Below are 13,022 nucleotides of genomic sequence, written 5' to 3'. Positions count from 1 at the left end.
CTCCTGCGATTTCCTTTTTCTTGTAGTCTCGGGAGCCTCTGGCTCTGTGTGACCTGAAAGCAGAAGTCTCCCCCAGGATCTCGGCGGAAGACTTAATCGACCTCTGTGATCTGTCTTTGTCAGGACCCACGAAAAGGACCAAGATCGGCAAGCCAAAAATCATCGCTGTCGACATCCGCAGTGTAGAGGAGTATCCTTACTACATCTTTAAAGATACCAAATATGCCTTCCATTTCTTCACGTTTCACCATGTGTTTTTACTATATTGACATTTCATCATGCTAATGTTCAAACTTTCCCTTCCAAGACACGTCAGGAAATGGTACAAATAGACCTGCGCTTGTTTGGACAAGCTTGGATAGAGTCCAACTAAGAAAAACAACAAATGCTCTGCTGAGACTTGTGTTTGCATTACTAAAATATGTGTTATTGGCAGGCAAAGATAAGGCTCCTTTCAGAAACTTTCACTCCAGTGAACATGCTCCAAGAAGCAGCCTTTCTGTTACATAAGCTTTGTAAACATTCTCTGTAATTTTTCATCTAAACCCATATGTGAGTGTGTAAGACATGAACTCTTTTCTACCTGTTTTCATCCAGAGGAGGTTTATGTTGACGAGGGATCTGATGCCTGCTTTTTACAGAGATGGTCATGCTAGAAAATGATGCTATAAATTGTCTGTAATGTGAAGCCAAATGTGTTTTTAATCAATCTGAACATCCACACTGGTGGAGTCAGTAAAAAGAGGGAAGAGAGGCACCACATAAGGTGTTAATATGGGTAGATCACTTTCACACCGTTCCTACAACTTTGGACTGAGCTCTGTATTTCAAACAGTGATGAGATTAGTTGTTTGGCCAATCAGGGCGCGAATGTGATTGTAGTAAATCATAAATACACAATAGTATTGATTCACAGAGAGCCGTGGAAACAACATAGGTGTGGTTTTGTAAACTGTGGGAACCAGCACATATAAAGAAACACCTAAAGTCTGCAGCTTTTTTTTTTCATTGTCATTTATAGACTCGTTTGTCATGGCTCTGAGATCTGTCTGACGTATGAAAGCGATCCTTTTATTAGTGATAATGACAAATGCTTTCATGTATTCTTTGCTCATCTGCACAAGGTCAAAGATTCATGACACATAGCGTTTGGGGCTTTCTTTCCACATGTGCTTACAGTGTGGAGAGTGAAGACCTCGTTGGTGCGGAGAGACACAGTATTGTTTTAGTTTGGGGATTGGAGTCTCGACTTTAAAACAGCCTCTCACAACACTGATATTCTTTAATACAGCTGACTGACAAACACACTTCTCTAGTTTGAGCATTTTCTATGTTGTAAATGTGTTTCATCGAGGCCCGTCAGTAAACCAAACCGTGTCTTATGTGAGTCCGAGTCCAAGACCTTCAAAAATGAAATCAACCTTTTTGGCCATACCATGACTGGCATATGTGTACCCTGACTGTGAAAGACTCTTAAAGTCATTGGTAAATAAACATGTTTCATTCTTTGTCATTAATTATTTCATACTAGTTAAAAAGGGTCACGAAACACAGAAACAGAGCGTGCACACAGTCACAGCCTGAATGCAGGAAAAGCTTTGTCAGTGTCTCTCCGTGTGCCTCTAATCTCTTTCCTAACCTCTTTCTTGACCTGCTGCCAATGTTTTGCAAAGGTTTCAGAAGCCACAAGAGTAAAAACGGGTTCCCATCGAATGCAAGTAGTGGCAGATTCGGGGTGGATGATCTGCTTCAGTTATCTGCTGCCAGATTCTGAATCACTCAGTAAGGCCCTACTTATCCTCCCAGGCGGCCCCTCCACACAGTGCAGGTTCAGGTTTGGATGGTAAAGAAGTTTAATCTGTAAACCCAAAATGCATGCTTTTAACTTTTTTGGCTACCTCTTAGTTTTCTCTTTAGCTTGTTTAGTGTTGTTGTTGTTGTTTTTACCCCTGAGAGACTTCATAACATGTGTCATTGTTTTAAACTGTCTGATAACAAACAACACATCTGAAAGTACCAGAACATTATTTTGCAGCTGCATACTCAGAGATCTCTCTAATCAAAACAGAGATGTTGGACGAGATGAGATTTCTAAATCATCTGACTTTAAAGCTGTTTTTGTGGGAGTTTCAGGACAGCAATAGCACACATACGTACAGGTGGAGAAAGATCAGGCCTAAACAATTCCTTTCTAAGCCCTGAGATCCAAAATGAAGATCATAATGCTCGCATCTAGGTCTGTGCACAAAACAAAGTTATGCATATAAATCTATTTTTTATTTGCATTAAAAATGAACAAACATAGATCAGTGCAAAGAGTGATCCAGAAAACCTTGTCTTGACAAAAGGACCTGCAACAGTAAGCCTCAACCCTCAGGCTGTTAGTGGAATGAGAATAATAATAACAAGGGTCAATTAATCAATAAGGATTAGTGACTATAGCGGGGAATTTGACAAATTCCTTCCCTGGACTGGAGCCTCCTGACAGACAGAGGCACCTCAGGGAAACTCTCATGCACAATAGGGATTTGACCACTCACACAGGATTTGGCAGCCTTTGTTCACCTTTATTATGATCCCAGGGAAAGCTGAGTTGTGGGTGTTTCGCTTACAAAAAGTGGATTAGATTAAGACCTTTGTGGAATAAAAAAGGCCAATCTAGATTTAGCTGTCAAGGTATCCAGTGATTAATCTCTGCTGTGAAACAACCGGCATGTGCCACTCGTAGTTCATAGGCGGATTGTACTGCGGGTTATGTAATATACTGACTCTTAATGTTCTTGTGGCACTCGGTGTGATTTAGTGAACACTGTGATTTTACAGAGAGTGAGCTGAGCACCACTTATAGTAAAGTATGAAGTCATAATGGCAATAGCTACACTCGAAGGAACAGGACAATCTCCTTTTCTCCACAGCTATCTTCCAATGATATAACACCGGCCCTGTGCTGATACTGTCCCTCAACTAGGCATTATTCCTTTTTTTCCCCTTTCTTTGTCTATTTGTCTTTTCTCTTAATTTCCCTTTCATTAAGTATGCTTCATCTTTCTCTTTATTCTCCTTCCTTCACGACTGCTTTGAGAGACGGTTTTTCCCCGCTCTCTCGAGTGGGTTTGATAAGCTCTATAATAGTGTAAGCTCTCTAATAACGCTATCATTGTGCAGACTTGATATTGTTTCCCCGTCTCTTGTATATCTGTCATTCCAGGATATAATGGTTCCTAAGAATTTTCGAGGTGAAGCTTAATTAAAAAATATATATATATATAATAATAATAAGTTTCATCTCTTATTTCGCCGCGGCCCTGGTCAGTCAACGTTCTGCTCCTTAACCCCGCTGTGCCCAGCTTCAGCAGAGGCCATATTTCCGGCAGCATCAACATCCCCTTCAGCTCAGCGTTCGGCGCTGACAGCGAGCTGCTGCAGTGTCCTGCGACAGGGACCCTCCAGAACTACAGAGGACGAGTCATCGTGGTCATTAGTCATGTCATGAAGAGCGCTGCTATGGTGAGAGGGCAGACACACTCACACACAAAACACACACACACACACAAAACACACGCACACCTGTCTGCAGCACAGCCATACACAGTCTTTAATCAGTGAATGTATACACTGGTTTTGCATTATTGTTTTCTATTGAGATATTACAAGCTCTTGATTGTGTTGTCAAGGTCAGTGCTTTTTCTGTGAGACATTGTAATAAGCTTTAATTTTTATCTCTGCCAGGCACAAAGTGGTACCATTCAAGTCCTTTATTGTCATTGACAGAAAAGAGAGGGGGATCAGTAGTTAAGGCAGATTTAGATAAACAAGGGTATCATTACACTTCCTGGTGTTTTGGAAGAGCTCTGTGTTGCATCTCAATCCCTAAACTCCCTCCCTGTTTGTTGATGCATCCAGGCTCAGCATGGACAAGCTAAACTAGCAGGTCCACATTCTACCTGCAGAATATGTGAAATGTGTCATTCTCCTTTGATGTGTATGCTGAGAAGACTATTCAACTGGACGTCAGAGTCTCACATTGGTGATACTCCTTCTCTTCATCCATGAGGTTCACATTTTTGGTTCGGAAAAACGTCTTATGAAGAATTACATGGACTGCTCATTAACTTTGCTGAGTCATGCATTTCCCCTGGCTCACATTCATAATCGCTTAGGAGATCAGCGGAGGTTTTATCTAGCAACATCATCAACAAGCCTTCAAACCTAATGGTATTCCCATCACCCTCAGCTGTACTTTAGCACATGGCTACAGCGGTCTATGGCGTTTTTTCCTCTCAAAAATCAATTTAAAAATCATAGGATGTTTGCTCTCCAGGCTTCTTGGTGAGATTTTTTTTTATTATTCCTTTAGGGTTTTTGGTGGGGTTATGTCAGGGCAGTGAAAGCAGACCTCAGAGACATCTTGTCTCCCTTCAACCCTTTTGATCATCAACTGGATCTCACTGGTGATAGAGTTATGAAGTGCTACAAACAGTGTGTGGCTAATAAGAGCATGCCGTTTAAAATGTTCATTCTGCAAGGAGTATCTGATGCTTACACTTTTTTTTTTTAATTATCCGGATCTCTACCTGATTTTAAAAAGTTTGTATGAAACTACCCAAAACAACATTATCCAAACTCGTTTGTAAGCTTATCTGAGAAACAAACAATTAGAAATGCATTCTACTTAGGTCATCGAACATTACTTCAAACAAATTTAACAAAAATATTCTTTAAAAATCAAAAACAACAAATACTCTCAAAAACAAGACTCACCTGAAGTCCATCTGGAGATTAATCAATGCAAACGTATGGGTTTAGCTGTGTGTAATGGAACCCCCGCTATTGAATCAATATATCTGTCCTGTTGCATTAATATAGATTTAATGTAAAGAAGGAACCGCTTAACAGCAACAGTATTAATCAGCAGAGCTACTCAATTGGTGTACATTTCCTGCTTTGTTTTTTTTGTTTCATTTCCAGTCATTAAAAAATCATAATGTGAGCAGAACGAATCACCCATTTGTTCTTAGCAAATTTCTAAGATAGATTTCCTAACAAAGAACCCAGCACTTGCTTTACACCTGGTTTGGAGTCACCTGCAATCTATTAGAGCCTCTTTTTCACCATGCAAGTTGCCTGGTGTCCAAATACTAAACAAACAAGAAAAATGGAATTTTAGGGTCAGGAAATCTTGTTTGAACTTATGCTTCAGCTACGACTGATGCTGGGAACCTCCCTGTGCTAACATGAAAGATTGTGCTTATCCTCCATATCCAGACCTCAGATTGTCAAAATCCAAAGCAGCGTGGAGAAAATCTTTAGGTAGAAAGAAATCTTTGTGCAAATGAAAAGAATTGTGTCATTAAGCAGCTCAGAGATCTCTGTGGTTTAGGCTAATGAGTCTGTTATACTGTATAGTATGGTAAAATAAATAACTACTCTGTCTTTGCCTCCTCTAAAATACACCAGGACCGTAGCAGAGGCTGACTGTGTTTTACATGAATTATTGTCTTTGACATTTCAGTGCACAAAAATATCTTTGCTCCTTTCAGCATAACCGAACAGAGAACCATTGTGATCATTATAAATTCCACTTCTGTGCTCTCCTTAGAATAAATTAGCCCATCTTAAATGAAAAAACTCAGCAGATGTGGCTTCAGGCAATAGCTCGATTTAGAAAAGATGTCCTCCTTCCATATGTTGGAAAGAAAAAGCGCAAGTACGAGTGAAAGTACGAGCTCCTCCGAATTGAAGAGAGCGCGGGGTCAGTTATGAACCAGGTTGCGAGAAATATTTAAGAAATTGGTGCAAAATAAAGGAAGACTTCGTCTGCAGAAGACTTAAAAACGTTCTATTTAACTTTTTCTGGCTTTGAAATCATTTGTACAGAAATCATGTCCTTTTAGTTTAAGCAAAGATCTGCTTCATAACGCAGCTGTAAGTATAATTATTTTAAGATTCAATGTTTCGCAAGAAGCTTATTGGTCCACCCAAGGTTAAAGAGAACACTAACACCTAAACCACACCAACCCTGGCAAACCCCACACTGAAAGATATATGATGAGGTCAGTGAGGTGGAGCAGGTGGAAAAATTAAAGGTCGATAAAAAAAATGATTTAATTGTGCTTAAATGTCATTCACATTGCAGCAGTGGCATTTTCATTAGTGCACTCACTGTGGGGTCAGTCTTCATCGAAATCCTTTAACCTTTATTATAACCTATTGGCATTTATGGCGTGTGTGTGTCTATATTTCATTTTTAACCTTAATAAAGCCTAACATTTTAAAAAATAGCCAGAAATTTATTTTTTTTTGGAACTAAGATGTTTAGTAAAGCTTTTTTTCCCCACATAGTTAAGTTTTTTATGTATCACATTTGATACATCAGGCAATTTTGGCAATGATTTCAGGGGAATTGTTATTAAGAAAATATATATTTTAAGATGGCATTTTAGTGATTAAACAGATCAAAATAGTGTGTTGGTATTGTGGTGGGCTTAATGTAGATTACATTACAAAAATGTGACATGACGGTTTAGAAACATAGCACCTTATATACCTGCAGTATCACATTTGATACACACATTTTTAACATGATCTAACTACTTTAAAGAATGAATTATTAAGTAATGGTGTATTGTTTCAATACAGAAGCTACTCCTTTTAAAGAATGAGTAACAATGTAAATATTAGTCTTACTGTAACTTCTTAAAAATTAGCAAAGATTTTCCTGCATCCAAGTGTGTGGATGAGTTCATGACGTTGGACAGATGTTTCCTGGTTAGATTTTCTTATGCTGATGTATCAAAACCAAGTGTCACACAAGGCCACATGTTGCTATTCCAAAGTTAAAATCGCAGTCAAGCAACAGTATATTTTCTTAAATGAATTGGACTCAGTTAGCCTGTCACTGATGGTTATGTGATAAGGTAGCTCTCAAGACAAAGTTACATTTTCTAACGGTGTCCACATTGCAGAAATATGAGAGTTTTACCATCTGTAACTATGAAAAAAAGCCCAAATTAGTAGTCGTGAAAAGAGCAAAAGGACCACACACTTCTAAAGAGAGATAGAAAGATTGAGTGGTATTATTAGCAAAATGTGTAATTTCCTGCTACAACAGAACACCCAGAAGAACATGGATGGATAGACGGAAGGACCTTTAGAAAAATATACCTTTAGCATCCATACAGTACCTTTCTCTACCTACAACCACCATCTCCTTAGTTCTGTTGTATGAATACCTGCGTTCAGGTGTGTGTGTAGGGGGGGCCTTAGTCAGGGATGCATTGCAGCAATATGTTGCAAGACAGAACCAAACAAACGTTCACACAGGTAAAATGATTCCAGATAAGTTCATATACATGTGTTCGTTCTTGCAAACGCACACCTTGTTGCATTAGTCACATTGGGAAACACTTGCATTGCAAGAGAGGACAGCTATCATGTGAAATCGAATCCACATGACGTGTGCAGCATTACTAAGAACAGTCTTCACCATTTAGTCATAAACCCTGATATTGTTTTAAGTTGCCCAGTCTTGGGATCTAATGGAATGGTTTGAAATGTATATAGATAAGAGAGTAGTCAGGTAACAAAGAATTTTACCAACGAGTGCCCTGAAAAGGTTCCTCCATAACGTTTCCCGTGCCCCCACATTCTCTAAGCTAGCAGAGGAAGTAAGCCCGAGTACAAAACAGTACAGTACAGGGTGGAGCCTACAGTTAGTATAGTGTTTCTTGTTCTATCTGAGTTGGTTTAATAAAACAGGTTTCATGTTTAATAATGTAACATTTTTTATTAAGTAGCATTAGCTTCCAGCTTGCTGTTTGTAATTCACTATTATATGAATGGTATTTGTGTTCAGTGCTTTGCTCAAATAAGCTAGGGCCTATTTGTTTCATTTTATGAACTTACCTCGGTCTCTGTTTGTTTTTTTGCTCATTCGTGTTCCATCCATTCCCCAACTTCATTATTGCAAATATTTACGCCTCTTGAGCAATTCCTCGATCATCCCTTTGCCCACCACCAGTGCCAAACAGCCACACGTAACACTGTTTCTGATGTTGTGATATGTTTTGCCCATTGTACCATTATGTAGATTTTCATTTTCTCTCTTTTTATTCATTTATTTTCTTTATTTTTCCTGTACATGTATGTGTGTTTGTTGAAGTTCATAGTACTTATTACGTATTTTTCAAAAAGACAAACATAGTTCAATAATAAATAAATGTGGCTTAAAGGATAAATCCTAATCTAGCCAAATACCACAGCACTAAAACTGTTAAATATGTAAAATGTATTTGGTTTGATTGGGGACCAAGAATAGTTTGGGACAAACCTAAACGTGTTGGAAAAGCATTTTCTACATTTTAAAGGTCCCATATTATGCTTTTTCTGGTTTATATGCTCTTTTGTGTATTCTCTAGGTGTCTTTTGTATGTTTAGACTCATCTAGGTGCAAAAATTCAAACTGCGAACACTCGGCTTCTCCTACCACATCACAAACCCATGACGTCACTGATCCAAGCCCATTGGCTCGTTGTAGCAAGCATCAGCTTCCTGTAGCATTCCCAAAAGGGTAAAAAGCGGTGGGACATATCCACATGACAAAGCCTCATGACTGACCAGCTACGAGAAACAGATCAGCCGACCAATGAGATCAGACTAGGCACACATGGGGGGCTTGCTCGTTTTTTTTTTTTCCTCTCTTCATGGTGGATTCTGAGTGTTCGAAATAAAGGCAGAAGAGAGAGCCTGCATGGAGCGTGACACTTTTTTCCAACATTAGTATTTGGTATTGGTATATTTGCAGATCAGTACATGCATTTGTGCATCTGTGTGTGTATTTGTGGATCTGTGTACCGGTATGTGTTTTCAAATAGTTTTGCCACATTAATAGCTCCACAGACTACAGCCTCCGTACATGGGGAACATGCAAAACTAATACGCTACTGGCGCTCCGACATAGCTAACCTCTGGCAAATAGATTGCATTGAAATTTAATTGAAACGAATTGTGAAAGAAGTGTTGAAACTTAATTGCTACTGTTAAGAGTATAGTTACAGTATAACACTTTTTGGATTTCAGTGTCTTCTGACCATTTGATATTTCAGTCTTTTTCTTTTTTAATAAATTTGCAAAGATGTCTAAATTTCTGTTTCTTTTCTGTCAAGATGGGGTGCGTAGTATACATTAATGAGAAATAAAAACTTTTTTGATTTTAGCAAATGGCTTCAATGAAACAAAGACTGAAAAATGTAAAGGGGTCTGAATACTTTCCATACCCACTGTATATTTCACAAGTTATAAAATGCATTACACAGCAGATGTCAGTTCTTACTTGTTGTGGGTGATCGTTATTGCATAAAGATGTTACGAGTAAATATCATATTTTGCAACTGCAGGAGAACACTCTAGTGACTCCACGATAACAGAAAACCACTCGTCTGAGGTGACGTTCACCTCTATTTTAATTACTCTTTCTTTTTCTTTTTTTCAGTTTGCATCCCACCTCGTAAAGGTGAGTTTCCCCCGTGTTTGTATCCTGGACGGAGGGATCAACAAGCTGAAGCCCACTGGACTCTTGACAGTCCCCTCCCCTCAGATCTGAGCCCAGACGTCAGCTACACATAAACTAAAGGGATGTGCTGAAAGACCGGAAATAGTAATTAGCTGTATTTGAAAAAGGGGACAAAAACAGACTCATCATTTTACTGACACTTTTAATACAATACTTAAAGAACTATTGTACATGTTCATCCAATTTGATGTGTTCAACTAACATGCCTAACAGACCATTTGTTTTCTATTTTTTTTGTCTCAAAACAAGAATGAATCTTTTTTTGTTTTCTGGAATAATTGCCATGTGTTGTAGCCTCATACTGAAACTGAGCTTTCTGTGACCAATATGAAACTGTTATAATTGTTCTGAGCCAGTTGATCATCAGACGTGTTAAATCCTTAGCAGTTACACAAGTACAAATCAAGAACTGTGTAAGTGCTGCCTTAAAGCCTACACTATGTCATGATGTCAATTTTTTAACACTGTTAGAGAGGCATTAATTCAAAGTCTTGTCTTTGTATATTTAATACTGTAGTTTAATTAACCTGCTGCATTGCATTCATGGTGTTACTAATACCCAACTCTCCTCATGTGTGTAAACAGAAGGACACAAACTAAAACAAACAATGAGTTAACATTACGTCATGGATTTTCTATTGAATCATCATCATTTATGATACAATGTAATTTACACGTCTGACATATGAGACAAATACTGAACATTAAAGACGTTGTGCACAGTAATCATTTGTGTGAGAGCTGGCGTAGTTTGTCACAGTCAATCCATGAATAAAATGGCAACTAAGTTCTGTATTTAAAAAACAGTTCTGATAAAACAATGATTTTAACACAATGTTTTGAGTGACTTGTTACCGGTAAGTATTATTTGCATCACAACAAACAACTTTCTCAACTGCAAGCTCTCCCATGTAAACCATGTTTGGACTTCAATTGGGAACTGGAGGGTCGCTGGTTCAAGTCCCAGTGTAGAGCAAGATATGAAAGCTATAGGTCTGGTAGCCAGAGAGATGCCAGGACACTTTCCAAACCAAAAGTTTTGAGCAGGCAATTTATTAAAAAACAACTGTTAAACTGAAATAGGATGTACAACAGCTGATCAAAAGTTTAAGACTACAGTTTTTAAAAGACAAAATCTGTGCAAAATCTTTTATTCTATTCCATTTTCTGCGAAGTGATCAAACTGCCAAGACCTTTTGATTGCAAAAACAAAAAAGCTCGCTGCCTTTGAACGTCGTAGGATTGCTGAGCTGCATAAACAAGGCCTCTCACAACGTGCCATCGCTGCTAAGGTTGGGTGCAGTAAGAGAGCCATTTTGCTTTTCTTACAAGATCCTGAGGGTTATGGAACAAAAAAGTCAAGTGGTAGACCCAAAAAAAATCTCAACGTCGCTGAGCCGGAGAATTAGATTAGCTGTCCATCAAGACACAGGACGCTCCTCGTCCCAAATAAAGGCCACTTCTAGTGCTGACTGCAGCCCAGTTACCATCAGACGGCATCTGCAAGAGAAGGGCTTCAAAAACGAAAAACGTCTTCAAAGGCCAAGTCTCCTTCAACGCCACAAAATTGCCTGTTTGGACTTTGCAATGGGGCACCAACATGGGACATACAAAGATAGAAGAAAGTTTTATTCTCTGAAAAAAAATAATCTTGATGGTCCGGATGGCTTCCAACGGTACTGGCAGGACAAGGAGATGCCTCCGGACGAGGGGGCGCCATCATGATCTAGGGTGCTTTTTCCTTCAATGGAAGAATGGAGCTTCAGGTTGTGCAGTGGCGTCAAACAGCAGCTGGCTATGTGGACATGTTGCAACGGGCATCCCTCATGTCTGAGGGCCCTCGTCTGTGTGGCGATGACTGGGTTTTTCAACAGGACAATGCTGCAGTTTACAATGTTTCCTGACAAAGGACTACTTCCACGAGAATAACGTCAGTCTTTTGGACCATCCTGCATGTTCCACTGATCTAAATCCGATTGAGAACATTTGGGGATGGATGGTGAGGGAAGTTTACAAAAAATGGACATCAGTTCCAGTTCAATCAGGAGAGACTTAATTAAGAATGAACAATTATTTATTACAATGAAATGTGCAACAATTGTAGAATGAAATGTGCAAAGTCTTTTGGGGGCTAGACTCCGTCATGACGACTTCATGAGCTCCGAGGGGTAGTGAGGCCGACGCGGGATAGGATGCCCCCCTGTGGAGTCTAGACACTGGTGGTGGTGAAAAGGATGGAGGCTGAGAAGAGGAGTGGGTTTCAGCCGGGGCCTGGACTCTGCTGAGCTGGAAGGAGGTGACTGGGGTGGAGGAGGGTTGCGGCGTATGCCTGCAGCTACGGGATGACTGGAAGAGAGAGAGTTTTTAAACTATTGACAGCAAGCCATTGATTGGTAGAGAAAGTTCGTGGCAGAGTCTGGTTGGTTAATTCCAGGATGATACACGCCCATGATCACCTGCTTGCCAGAGAGAGATACAGGTGGTAGTAGGGGGTGTGGTTTAAGAATGAATGAAGAGGTGAATGAATGAAAGAATAACACCAGTCTTCCTGTCTGAACTTACGCTGAGCTCCATACAGTGGATGCCCTTTGTGAACTCATCTTTACCACTTGGAGCAACGTCCCCACTAGCCTTCTAGAAACACTCACATTAAGCATGCCAGAATATATTTTTGAAGCGATCCACAATAATGGTGGAGCTACTCATTACTAGTACTTTTTTTTCTAACTTTTTCTGTTTTGAGGGTTTTTTCAGGTTTTTTTGTGCTATGGTCTTAAACTTTTGATCAGCTGATAAACAGCTTATTTCAGTTAAATTGTTTTTTTGTTGTTTTTTTTCAATAAATTGCCTGATCAAACTTTTGGTTTCTTGCTCCCATATCTCCTTTTTGCATTTTCAATCTCTACTTGGAACCTTCTAAAGATCCAACATTGCAAAATGCAAATTCTTGTTACAAAATTCTTTTGTAACTGATCTTAAGATTTTGATCGGGACTGTATTGTTTCAGTGTGATGGTCTCATATTTAGCCGTTAAAAACGGTTCTGTTTATTTTATGCACCATCCTAGACTGAGCCAATCTGCAGCAAATCTTGTGTTTTTGCAAGACTGGCAGTTGTTTGTACATGCCCAACATTTTGTAAAGCACACTCCTACTGGAGTCTATTTAAAAAGGAGTCAGTGGTGATACCTTTAATCATAGCAGCAAGTCATCAAAGGAACGTCTTTGCCTCATTCACAGGTAAGGCAGGTGTAAGACATGTATTTGATTTTTCAGGAATAACTATTAGAGTATATAAAGGGGAGAAGACTATATACATATCAGTTTTTACCAGTTCTATTTTTTTTGTGTCAAGTGAGATCCAGCTGCTTTTTTGCACTCAGATTCATCAGGTGATTGTCAATTTAGTTATATGTACTTTTGTTATTCACTCCTCGACAGTGTTCTGCTTG

At 39.2% G+C, this 13,022-nt stretch overlaps 1 protein-coding gene across 1 annotated transcript in view; it reads left to right on the top strand.

Annotated features, from left to right (window-relative positions):
- tbck (TBC1 domain containing kinase) overlaps nucleotides 1-12,378 on the top strand; it is a 44,419-nt gene extending 32,041 nt beyond the window's left edge. Inside the window, exons 24-27 of the mRNA XM_079337435.1 lie at nucleotides 27-190; nucleotides 3,348-3,507; nucleotides 9,491-11,600; nucleotides 12,140-12,378. Coding sequence (XP_079193561.1) covers nucleotides 27-190; nucleotides 3,348-3,507; nucleotides 9,491-9,601 — 435 coding nt within the window. The 3' untranslated portion in view covers nucleotides 9,602-11,600; nucleotides 12,140-12,378. The remainder of the gene's footprint in view (nucleotides 1-26; nucleotides 191-3,347; nucleotides 3,508-9,490; nucleotides 11,601-12,139) is intronic.
- The last annotated feature ends 644 nt before the right edge of the window (nucleotides 12,379-13,022 follow it).

The sequence above is a fragment of the Symphodus melops genome, assembly GCF_947650265.1.
Source record: "Symphodus melops genome assembly, chromosome: 2".
NCBI classification, from domain to species: domain Eukaryota; kingdom Metazoa; phylum Chordata; class Actinopteri; order Labriformes; family Labridae; genus Symphodus; species Symphodus melops.
Note: the sequence above shows the minus strand (reverse complement) of the source record. Positions and strands in the feature narration are given on the sequence as shown.